The 13,154-nt window shown below is 39.3% G+C and overlaps 1 protein-coding gene across 2 annotated transcripts in view; it reads left to right on the top strand.

Moving 5' to 3' along the window:
- The first annotated feature begins 862 nt into the window (after positions 1-862).
- SOX30 (SRY-box transcription factor 30) overlaps positions 863-13,154 on the top strand; it is a 38,087-nt gene continuing 25,795 nt past the window's right edge. For both annotated transcript variants that reach the window (XM_043914038.1, XM_043914039.1), the window contains exons 1-3: positions 863-2,194; positions 3,774-4,013; positions 5,280-5,459. In XM_043914038.1, the coding sequence (XP_043769973.1) occupies positions 1,189-2,194; positions 3,774-4,013; positions 5,280-5,459 (1,426 nt within the window). In that variant the 5' untranslated portion in view covers positions 863-1,188. The remainder of the gene's footprint in view (positions 2,195-3,773; positions 4,014-5,279; positions 5,460-13,154) is intronic.

Below are 13,154 nucleotides of genomic sequence, written 5' to 3'. Positions count from 1 at the left end.
GGCCATAAAGGGGATTTGACCTGATTTTCCGAGTTAGAGAACATGTCTTTGAAGAAGTGCTAGTTGAACTATTTGAAATGCCAGGAGACGTTAAGGAGACACAAGGGAAAAACACAACTGAGGGCATATTCAAACATCTCTGAAGTAGGAGAAATGATGAGAGGTAGCAGTAGCTAAAGCTGGGGCTAGAGTGGTTAAGTAGGACAACTAGAGCCCAAGCCATCTGAGGCCTTATGGATTCTGCTAAGAATATTAAACCTTTATTGTCTGACCTGTGGAGAGTCCTGAGAAGATTTTTGGAGGTGGGGGCAGAGCAGGTTATGAGAGGACTAGATTTGTATTTTTCAGAGATTCTTGGCAACTGGAGTGTAGTGGTACCAAAACAAAAAGCAAGAAAACTATTTACCATATACAGCTACAGCAGTATCCAGGTGAAAAAGATGATGTAAGATCAGAACGGAGTAATGGGAAAAACCGAAAGAGGTGGAAGAATTTGGGATGTGTTTTGCAAGTATGAGTGGTGTATTTTTGCCCACAGGAGTGGTGATTAATGTAAAGTCTAGCACTAATGGTTAAGTCCAACACTCTCCCCTGCAAGATTAAGTAATAAGGTTATTGAGACGTTGCAAAATTTGCCTTTCCCGTGGCATAAATCCAAGTCCCCCATGAGGGTCTGGATCCATGGGTTATCCCGGAAGCTCAAACTGCGTATACACGGCCGGGATCTCCAGCTCTAGTAAATGACTCACGAGACTTTACCCTCTGGAGGTCAGTGGCTTCGAACAGCTCTGTTTCCGGGCAACGCCATTGTCGGGAGCTCTGGGCGGGGGAGGGGTAACTAAGGACAACGGCTGGAAGAGAACTCCGGAAGAGAGGGAGAGTCAGACGGGGAAAATGGGCAGCACGTGTCGTGGCCCAGGCCATCAAGAGTGATTCGAGGGCTCAGCACGAGAGGAGCGCGGAGGGCAGGAGGGGCCGGAGAACACCCCTGTGATTGGCGGGCCGGGATACCAGGACGCTTGTGATTGGGCGAGGCCAAGACTAAAGACTGCTTTTTGAACCGCGTAGGGTTCTGGGTAGCAAAGACCTTGGAAGGGTCCTAACTGAAAGGGGGAGGGGGAAGGTCGCCAACAAACGGCTGAGCTCACAATCCGTCCTGGGACCAGGCCGGGGCGTCCCCCTCCCCCCATGGAGAGAGCCAGGCCGGAGCAGCCGCCTCAGCAGCGCCAACTGCCGCGGGCGACCCCGCCGCGCCCGCTGCGCCCTGCTCCGCCCCCGCTGCCCGTCGAGGGCGCCTCCTTCCGGGCAGCGGCCGCGGAGCCCTGTCCGTCGCCGCCCACCCCGTGCGCGGCCGCCATTGCGACCGTCGCCTCGTCGTGTGGGGAAGCCTCGGCGTCAGGCGTACAGCCAGGGGCACGACGGCTGCTGCAGGTGAAACCGGAGCAGATGTTACTGCTGCCACCCGGGCCCCCACTGCCTCAGGCCCGGGAGGAAGGCGCCGCCACCTCTCCCGCGCAGGCGCGGCTGCTGCAGCTGAGGCCCGAGCTGCTCCTGCTGCCGCCGCCGCCCCCCGCGTCTGAGGGCGTCCCCTGCAGGCCTGAGTTGCACCCGTTGCAGCCCCGAGCGTTGCACGTTAAGGTGGAGAAGCAGGAGCCGGGATCCGGCTTGGATCTGTTGGCTGGGCCTCGGAGGGCCGTCGAGGCGTGCCCGAAAACCTCCAGGACAGTGAAGGCAGAAGGCTCCGGGCCCCTCAACAGCCGCCGAGGGGACGAGAAGGGCAAGTTGGAGGCGGAGGAGATAGTGAGCTACGCAGCAAAAGGCGGAGAAGGCAAAAGCCTGGCAGTCCTCAGAGAAGGAGTCATCAAAACGGAGGCGCCTGAGAGACTTCGAGAGGACTGCAGGCTCAGTACAGAGCCCGCGTCCAATGGTCTGGCCCATGGCAGCAAGGATGTCATCCTGACCCAGCCGTCCAGTGCCTTTGGGCCACATCAGCAAGACCTCAGGATCCCTTTGACTCTTCACACCGTACCCCCCGGGGCCCGGATCCAGTTTCAGGGACCTCCACCTTCAGAGCTGATACGATTGACCAAGGTCCCGTTGACACCAGTGCCTATTAAAATGCAGTCCTTATTGGAGCCTTCTGTAAAAATTGAAACCAAAGATGTCCCGCTCACGGTGCTACCCTCAGATGCAGGTATTAGACGGCAGGGGAATCAATCTGGTTATCAGACTTTGTCTATTGCCCCATAGCTGACATATCAGCTGTTGAGAAGCCTTAAGCTAGAAAAATAAAATCATGGATTCAGGGCAAAGTCTGCACACGTATCACTTCTGACTTGTACATATGCCAGTAAAATACACTAACACGTTCAAGATTCCCAAACATTAAAAATAACCTATTTTTTTAAAGGCCCATTAAATGAGATTTAGGTGTGACTAATGCTTATACACAAAAATAGAAATAGTCTTTCTAGGTAAATACAACATTCTCAGTTTATATTGCAGATAATCAACATTTTAAAATGTATTATAGTAGCTCAGTATTTTTACGTGTATTAATAAAAAATGTTTAAGAAAAAATAGGGAAGTTTATAATGGATTTAGAAATGATTTATCTTTTTTAAAAATGAAGAGTAAGCATTTTCTAGGAGATAAGACTACATAATTAATTATAACAGTATTCTAAAAGCTAAGGACTTACAGAAATTCGGAAAATGAAAGTAGAAGTTTTCAAATAAAGGACCATAATTATAGTAGTAACAATTACAAGTAGGTATCTTATTTTTATCCATTATTTCCAAATACATAGCTAGAAAATTCTTACTTTAAGATTTAGTTCAGACAGAATATTATGCCAGTAAATGTGGAAATTCATATTAATCTTCACTTTATATTTTCACTAATTTTATATTTACTGTATTTGTTCTTATTTTCTTTATTGAGTCTTCCCTCCCCACCCTCTTGCTTTTCACCTTTAGTAATTTTTAAACTTTGTTTTCATTTTCTAAAGGAGAGAAAGGGAAAGCTTTCTTTATAATACTTGTTTCATCGTTTGTGCATTTTAAAATCTTATATGTCAAGTAACCTTAAGATAAAGAGAAACAATATATGAAATTTGTATACAGTGGCTTTTGATGAATTATATAAGAAATGTGACTTTAAACAGCTTCCTTTATTGTAATTTCAGTTGCCCCTGTGACTTTCAAAAAGTCACGTTTATTATTTTCCTCTTTTTTCCCAGGACATGGGACTAGTGTTAATGACCCACCTTGGCAGGTGCTTCACTTTAATAATGAAATATAACTAACACTATAATATTATAAGTATTTTTGCTTGAATGGTCACTCCAGCGGCATATAAGTGAATTCCTTTAAACTTTTAGGGTACACCCACCTAGTGCTAGAATTATAGACATGAATAAGTTATAGTTCCTGTTCCCCATTAATAGAATATTTTTAATAGGAAATAAGCCAAATGTTAATTGTTGTTAGAGGCATTACTATAATTCAAGGAAGTAATAAGCCAACATTTTACAGTGTCTTCAATAATAATATTCTTTCTGATGAAAAGAACAATCATTCTAAACCACAGTTTAGAATGCTGAGTTCAAGGGTTATGAGGAATTCTGGAATACTGGCAGTTCTTTGGCTATATTGAAGTGAATATTTTCTCCATATATTTAAAAAGTGAATATAGTTGGAGGTGCACTTCACTTTAAAATTGTGTGTGTATGCATGGCACATTAATTTAGTCTTTTAATTTTTGTCATGTAGGAATACCAGATACTCCCTTCAGTAAGGACAGAAATGGTCATGTGAAGCGACCCATGAATGCATTTATGGTTTGGGCAAGGATCCACCGGCCAGCACTAGCCAAAGCTAACCCAGCAGCCAACAATGCAGAAATCAGTGTCCAGCTCGGGTTAGAATGGAACAAACTTAGTGAAGAACAAAAGAAACCCTATTATGATGAAGCACAAAAGATTAAAGAAAAGCACAGAGAGGAATTTCCTGGTAATCAAATGAAATGAACAAAGCCTCTTTCTAATTTCTTTTAAATTTATTTATTTAGGTAAAGAATAGGTTAGGATGAGATTGAAAGACAAAATGTAATTTTCTTATGGTCTGATATGTACAATAGAGAAAATTATGGCTAATATTATAGTAATGATTGAATTGATACTGGACATAAGTTTTCTTAAACGGAACAAAGTAGAACAGTATCTGGTCTCATATTTGCCAACTAATGCAAACCTGATCTGGTCTTACATTTGCCAATAATGCAAACCTGGGGATATACAGTTTTACAGTGGTTTTGATTTAATTTAAAAATATAAATTTAATGAAGGTGAAGATCCAGAGTTCTATGCTATGATATTTCAAATATATTAGAAAATGAAGTCTTCAGATCGTAGCAACAGAAAAAATATGCAGCACACACTGCAGGCATTAGCACCAAGCTCCATTTTAATATTATATGGTTATAAGAATCTAGTCCTGCCTCCTGCCTGATAAATTTATCCTCATCATGATATAGTTTCAAATAAATTCTGACTTTCTCCCCAGCAGTGAGGACATTGTTATTAAGCTTGGTAAAAGCTTAATATGTGTTGGTATGACCAACACATTGTGCTTGGAGGGAAAATAATTTTTTTCCTAAAGTAATAGCAGAGAGATTCACCTGGGAATGGTCAGAGTAGTGGTTCCAGGGGACCAGTGATTCTCTTGCTTGTACAGTGGCAACAACTGCCGTAATTCCATTTTTCTGAGTTTAGAAGGAAATTGGGTGGTTTGTGGATTTGGAGACTGCCAAGTCTAAGAGAGTGACTTTTCCTAAAGAAGGCATAAAAATGGTGACTGGTCATTAGTAGCCGCTTCATTGTAAAACATAGATAATTGTATCTTACAGAAAGTAAAAAAATGGGAGGAGACAAATAGCGTTTTACTGGGGCATTTTTTTTAAATAGGTAGAAGAAAAACTTTGGAATTAGACTCGGTGCCTTTAATGTTGATTTTACTGTAAATTCATTATGTGTCTTTGGAGAAAAGACATTTGCTTTTGGTCTTCCTTTGAATTATTAGTTAACAACATTGGCCACTAGCTAGGAGCCATATGGATAGATATGCTGAAATGCACAGAAATAGTATCATAGAAGTGGAAAAGGTACTTTAGACAACTAAGACTTAGAAGTGTTTTGGACTTTTAATGTGAAAAGAACTATTTAAAGGCTAAATAGGATTTGTAGGTTCAAATTAAAAATGGTTAATCTTCTTCTCTAGGTTGGGTTTATCAACCTCGTCCAGGGAAGCGAAAACGCTTCCCTCTAAGCGTTTCCAATGTATTTTCTGGTACCACACAGAATATCATCTCTACAAATCCAACAACAATTTATCCTTATCGCTCACCTACCTACTCTGTGGTAATTCCCAGCCTACAGAACACCATCACTCATCCAGTTGGTGAGTTGGTTTTGTTGTAGATTATAATTTTTGTAATGGCTTATGTGATAATTTTAACTTGAAATTTTGCTTCTTATAGCTTAAGAGTTTAAACAACAATATTAAGAAAAAAAATCAAAAAGTGAGAAAGTGAAAACATTAAATCAGAGAAGGAAAAATTTCAGTAGACATCAAAGTCCTTGGTTTGCCAGACTAGTAAATATTCCATGTCAGACCTCTTAAGCAAATCAGGATGAGTCCATAGATTATGCAGATAATGCAGGAAATGACTGAAGTAATTCAGTGGGAAATAGGAATGTGTTTTTAGTGTTAGCATAAAAGAATATCTTGCCGATGAGGTATGAGGCATCCTGTCCTGGAATTTAATAATGGTGACTGACCTGTTAAGACCTTTTTTTTTTTTTGCTGCTCTAGAAAAGCAATGTAAGTAATCTATCTTCTACCAGCTATTTGGTTCATTATATTGTCTTTCCCTAAAATTCCTCCTCTATTATCAGTTCTTTACAACATTCCTGTTTTTTGCTTTTAAGAACCCCAAATTGAGAATTTAATATCTTAAGAACTTTTATAGGGCTATCCATCATTAGTTTGTTCTTCCAGAGCCTATTTTAGTCATCTCTTAGGCAGAGCTTTGTACATTCCCTGCTTACTATCACTTGTCCTAAAACTGCTGTTCTTTCCAGTTTTAAAATTGACTTATTAGGAACTTAGGCATTTTCAGTTTTTTTTTTCCTGTGTATCATAGTCATAAATACCAACAAGGCCACATCAAGAGTATCCAGACTCCAGGCAAAGAAAGCTGATCTATCACCCTGTTCCTCTCCCAGTACCTTTGCTATTTTGTAGTATCTCTTTTAATTCTACATTCAAACTGGGTTTAATTATGCTTTTTTTAAAAAAAAAAACTTACTTTGGGTAATGTTATGTTATTTATGATTTACGCTTTTATCATCTATGTTTCTTCTCTTTACACCTTTTTTTAAGGCTTTTCTTCCATGTCATTCTATCCACAGTTAAATAAATGCTGTATGTTTTCTCCTCTCAGAAACACATTTATCAATGTTCTTAACTTGAGGCAGCTGACATTTTAATACAATATATTAACTTTATGCAATTCTGAGCAAAGGTTTGGGGAAACAGTGGTAGAGCTCTTACATTCATGAAGTTTTATGTAAGTATGAAAAGCAAAATAGGAAGCCTTTTAGAACCATATACAAAGTAATCAAATCTAGGTATTTTTTTGTTGGCTTTTTTCTTTTTAAATTTCTCTTATTTCTTCTTAGGTAGTATCAGTAAAGATTTGTTTCTTGTACCTCAAATTATAAAAAGATCATTATCTTTTACATATAAAATTTTGGAATTCTTTCCCCAGGTATATATACAGTTACATGATAATCAGTTCAGTTCAGTCGCTCATCGTGTCCGACTCTTTGTGACCCCGTGAATCGCAGCACTCCAAGCCTCCCTGTCTATCACCAACTCCCAGAGTTTACTCAAACTCTTGCCCATCAAGTCGGTGATGCCATCGAGCCATCTCATCCTCTGTCGTCCCCTTCTCCTCCTGCCCCCAATCCCTCCCAGCATCAGGGTCTTTTCCAATGAGTCAACTCTTCACATGAGGTGGCCAAAGTACTGGAGTTGCAGCTTCAGCATCAGTCCTTCCAATGAACACCCAGGATTGATCTCCTTGCAGTCCAAGGGACTCTCAAGAGTCTTCTCCAACACCACAGCATCAATTTTTCCGCGCTCAGCTTTCTTCACAGTCCAACTCTCACATCCATTCATGACCACCGGAAAAACCATAGCCTTGACCAGATGGACCTTTGTTGGCAAAGTAATGTCTGCTTTACTACTTGCAAAAACAAGTTCACTACTTCTGATAACCTGGTATTATGTTGACTTTCCAAAAATGCTTTGGATTAACATTTTTGGCAGACCATTTGTATCTACTTCATCCAATATTTTCTCAGTTCTAACTTTTGAGTTTCTTTAAAGCTCGTAGGTTAATGCCACCTAAGATCTCATATATTCATTTTATCAATTTGGATTAGAACATTATGTGAACTTGCCATTATACTGCATTTGATATAATATTTTTAAACTATCTGCTGCGAAAATGAATTAGGTTCAGATATCTTCTTAAGGTCTTCTTTAGTAGGAAGTGGGTTTTGAGTCTCTCTGTTCTTTCAGTTGACTTTTATACCATAATGACTCTCCCATTGATTCCATTGAGTCTCTTCTTTCTGTAAAAGTATTTAAAAAGTCACTTACTATTGATTTTAAGGTCCCACAGATGTAATTTCTTCAATTTCCTTTTAAACTGTCTAATTTTTACTTGCATCTCACTTACACACTTTGGCTTATTTTTTACAGATTTGGACGAGCTCTTCATTTAAAAAAAACATCTTTCCTTTTTGTGGGTACTCTTTAAGTTGGTCAAGCTTCCCTGGTGGCTCAGACGGTAAAGAGTCTGCCTGCAATGTGGGAGACCTGGGTTCAAACTCTGGGTCAGGAGGATCCCCTGGAGAAGGAAATGGCAAACCACTCCAGTATTCTTTCCTGGAAAATCCCGTGGACAAGGAGCCTGGCAGGCTACCGCCCATGGGGCCACGAAGAGTCAGACATGGCTGGACGACTTCACTTTCACTTTGATTTGGTCAGTTAGCCGTAACAACTTTTTGATTTTTAAGGCACATTTTTTTCCTTCTGGGTTTTTAACATTATCATATAAAATAACCTTCGTTCTTCTATAAACTTTTTATTTTAGTTATCCCTACCAGTCTTATTTTCCTAGCCAGTATTTGTAGTTCCAAAAATCTAATTTTGTCTCTCATGTTTAATCCCACATATTGAGCTTATCTCCTGTTTCCAGTTTCTGAAAGTACTTACAGCTTAATAGTCCAGAATACTTTTTAGATACTTCCTTTTATCAAATGTCTTTGATGCCATTTATGCCAGCACTTTAATTTTATATTAAATTCAGTTTGGTTCAGTTGCTCAGTCATGTCCAACTCTTTGCGACCCCATGGACTGAAGCATGCCAGGCTTCCCTGCCCATCACCAACTCCCGGAGCTTGCTCAAACTCATGTCCATCGAGTCGGTAATGCCATCCAAGCATCTCGTCCTCTGTCGTCCCCTTCTCCTCCCACCTTCAATCTTTCCCAGCATCAGCATCTTTTCAAATGAATCAGCTCTTCGCGTCAGGTGGCCAAAGTATTGGAGCTTCAGCATCAGTCCTTCCAGTGAATATTCAGTACTGATTTCCTTTCAGATTGACTAGTTTGATCTCTTTGCAGTCCAAAGGACTCTCAAGAATCTTCTCCAACACCACGTTCAAAAGCATCTATTCTTCGGTGCTCAGCTTTCTTTATGGTCCAACTTGCATATCCATAACATGACTACTGGAAAAACCATACCTTTGACTAGATGGACCTTTGTTGGCAAAGTAATGTCTCTGCTTTTGAATATGCTGTCTAGGTTGGTCATAACTTTTCTTCCAAGGAGCAAGCATCTTTTAATTTCATGGCTGTGTCACCATCTGCAGTGATTTTGGAGCCCAAGAAAATAAAGTCTCTCACTGTTTTTATAGTTTCCCCATCTATTTGCCATGAAGTGATGGAATCGGATGCCTTGATCTTAGTTTTTTGCAAGTTGAGTTTTAAGCCAACTTTTTCACTCCTCTTTCACTTTCATCAAGAGACTCTTTTTAGTTCCTCTTCACTTTCTGCCATAAGTGTGGTGTTTTCTGCATATCTGAGGTTATTGATATTTCTCCCAGCAATCTTGATTCCAGCTTGTGCTTCATCCAGCCTGGCATTTTGCATGATGTTCTCTGCATATAAGTTAAATAATCAAGATGACAATATACAGCCTTTACATATTTCTTTCCCAATTTGGAACCAGTCCATTACAAGTCTGGTTCTGACTTTTTCTTGACCTGCATACAGGTTTTGCAGGGGGCAGGTAAAGTGGTCTGGCATTCCTATCACTTTAAGAATTTTCTACAGTTTGTTGTGATCCACAGTCGAAGGCTTTGGCGTAGTCATTAAAGCAGAAGTAGATGTTTTTCTGGAACTCTCTTGCTTTTTGTATAATCCAACAGATGTTGGCAATTTGATCTCTGGTTCCGTTGCCTTTGCTAAATCCAGCTTGAACATCTGGAAGTTCTTGGCTCGTGTACTGTTGAAGCCTGGCTTGGAGAATTTTGAGCATTACTTCACTAGCGTGTGATATGAGTGCATTTGTGCGGCAGTTTGAACATTCTTTGGAATTGGACTGAAAACTGACCTTTTCCAGTCCTATGGCCACTGCTGAGTTTTCCAGATTTGCTGGCATATTGAGTGCAGCACTTTCACAGCATCATCTTTTAGGATTTGAAATATCTCAACTGGAATTCCATCACCTCCACTAGCTTTGTTTGTAGTGATGCTTCCTGAGGCCCACTTGACTTTGCATTCCAGGATGTCTGGCTCTAGGTGAGTTATCACACCATCGTGGTTATCTGGGTCATTAAGATCTTTCTTGTATAATTCTTCTATTAAATTGATCACGTTTAATTTTTTAAAAGCTTCTAGAAATCTGGTAGAAGCTATGTTTATTTTAGGCTGGCTTTCAGATGTTAGTTTTATATATTTATGAATTTTCTGGTGAGATTATTTCATTCTTTACATTTTATTACTGCAACCTGAAATGAATTTTCCTTATTACATCTAAACTCAGTTAATATCTTTTACTCTTCTGAATTCATACATTTTCTCTAAATTTTGACTTTAAAAATGTTTACTACTATTTTAATTTTTTGGTCATAGACATATAATATCATTTTGGTTTACCCATCTCTTCTTTTTTAACAGAAATGAAACAAAAAACCTCCAACATTCTAATATTTTTGTAATCCAAAAACAATCTTATCTTGTCCTTGTCTTAAGATCAGTTCTTACAAAGTTTTATGTTCAGAAGAAACAAAGATATGGCTTGCAGATCCTTGAAAAGTGATGTAGCTCATTATTGTGGGTTTTCTTGTGGAGCAAAGGAGGAGGAATCATATGGCTCAAATTATACTAAGTCTTCTTAGGGCTCCTCTTTACCATTTCTCTCCCCAAAGCCCCACTGTCCTTAGCAGTTATTTAACTGTTCTTCCCAAGTCTCCGTTTTCCATCTCTGTCCCTATGTCTCTGACTCTTACCCTATTTCTCTCTCTCTCTCCTCCTTTTTCTGTTTCTCTCTTCTTAGCCATATGCTGGTCTTCCTATCCTTCTTTCTACTGCTATACAGCTTTTTCTTGTAGAGAAATTTGATCTGTCCTCAGTTTCTGCCATTCCCTACTCCTTTCTGTTCATCCCATTCACACAACAAAAGCCTGGTTACATCCCACATTCAGCACAGGTAGTGGAGTCTTCTTTAGGAATGGGTGAGAGGGATTTGCCGAAACTATGGACAGCTATTAATAACTAATTTTTTTCTTTTGTTCTTATCATAGTGTACTATAGATCTAAAATTCTGCTCTTTACCTCATGTTACAATTAGATAATGCTAGCTGCTTCAACAGTCTCCTAAACATAATGGTTTAAACAGAATCAAGGTTTACATGTTTATGCATGTAAAGTCCAAAATAAATATCTCTGACTTTCTTCCAAGGGATTCATAGACACAGGTTTCTTCTACCCTATGGCTTTTCCGTCTTTGATATGTAGTATCCAAGTGTGCATGAACTTGCAGAGGGAAAAGAACATGGAGGATTGTACATGAGAGTTTTTTATGGTCCAGTCTCAGAAGTGGTATACAACACTTACTTCATCGGTTAGCTTGAACCACATGACCGCTCCTAACTGCAAGGCAGGCTGGAAAATGCAACCTAGCTGTGTGCTAGTAGGAGAGAAACCAAGTGACTGGATAGTCTTTTCCATACCTTATCTACAGTGTGATGTATTAGATCTCTGCCCTTTCCACAAGTCTTCCCTATTCACTGAGTTTATCAGTGATGATTAGGTGTTGTAGGCATTAACCTCCTGGTATAGCAACCTGAATTTTGACATTTAGGACATCTTTATTATACTTCCATATAACTTTCTATGTATCTGATTTTTTACTTCAGGTCAAAATGTTAGTTGCTTGGTAAATGTTTAAGTAAATGAGTGCATGATTTTATCACCTTATGCTTCACTGGTTCCCTTTATTTTATAAAAAATATCTTTGGTAGAAAAGGACATTTGATATCAGCTAAAAGATTGAGTCCCTTTCTTCTTCAGTAACTGAAGTAACTACAGCTCCTATAATTTTTTGTTTCCTTTGCCTAAAAAGAGCATATTTCTTTTTTGAGGACTAAGAGCTTGGAGGATTGTGCATGAGAGTTTTTTTTATGGGCCAGTCTCAGAAGTGGTAGACAACACTGCTTACTTAACTTCATACTGCATAGGAAAAGAAATCTGCATCAGAGGTAGATTTTAGGAGCAGATGTCTTGAGTGCAGTGATAATTCAGTGAATAAAACTTTGCGAGATTTTACAAGTCAGCCTGGTGTAATATGTATTTAGAGGAGGAGATTTTTTTGTACAAGATCAGAGATAGAGGTTCTGTCAGCTGTAAGCTTGTTTGTTTTTTCTTTCATCTAGTTATACATACCTTTCTTAACTGTTATTAACCAGGTTCTGTGCCAGATAATGGGGCTACTACTATGAATTAAACTATTCCTGCTCTTGAGTTCCCAGTTTTGTGATTGTGGTAAGGGTGGCAGACCTGCAGATTTACACTACTTTTATAATATGTGATAGATTTATAGTTTCTGAGGGAACATGAAGAGGGAGATTACTTTATGCATCAGAAAGACCTAAAGCCTGTGCCTCACATATGGGAGGGCTAGTCCATTTAACCCCATTAACTGAAAATCATGACAGCTTTATCTGTACACTGTGTTGCCTCTGTTTCACTGGGTCAGAGGCCATCTTGAAGCAGATGGATATATCTCTTCATTCCCTACCTCCAGGTTTAAGGGTGATTGTTATTTGACTTACCTAGAGAGAAGGAAGGAGAGGAACATGTTACCTGGCCAAGACTGAGAGAAGATTGACAATCCTTTTGGCCTCTGACAGAAACATTTCTAACCATAGAGTCTGTTCTTGGACTGCATCTTCTATATTAAGAGACGTAACTGCACTGAAATAAACTCAATCATGAATCTATTACTTTGGTTTCTCTCTGTATTTCTTTGGAGACGTTTAGTTAAATTTAGGCTAAATGTGTCTTTTGAGTAACTTAGTAACTCAGCAGTCCTTCTTCAGGATCAAAAAAATAAAATACATGATTATTTTAATTGCCTCTAAAAATTCTACTATCTCTATCTTGCCATGCTGCAATAATATTCCTTCCTATTTGTCACAAATTGCTGACCTATGGCAAGCCATAGTCTCTTTGGGGAATTTCCTTATGTATTCACATTGGATGCAATAAAGCAAAATAATTTTACTGATGGTTTCTTTAGTTTTTTTCAATTAAAAATGTCATTCATAATTTAGTTTATCATAGAGTATAAAAATTTAAAAAATGACCCATACTGTTATGATGAAACATCTATTAATACATAAAATTGACATATTTAGAGAGTAGAAAATTCAAATAGTCCCAATAGGTATAAAATGAAAGTCTGCCTTCCCATGGCCCTGTCTCCTCTTCCAGATGACCATCTTTTTAAAAGGAACC

This window comes from Cervus elaphus, chromosome 9 (genome assembly GCF_910594005.1).
Source record: "Cervus elaphus chromosome 9, mCerEla1.1, whole genome shotgun sequence".
Lineage (NCBI taxonomy): Eukaryota > Metazoa > Chordata > Mammalia > Artiodactyla > Cervidae > Cervus > Cervus elaphus.
This window is presented reverse-complemented; position numbering and strand designations above follow the sequence as displayed.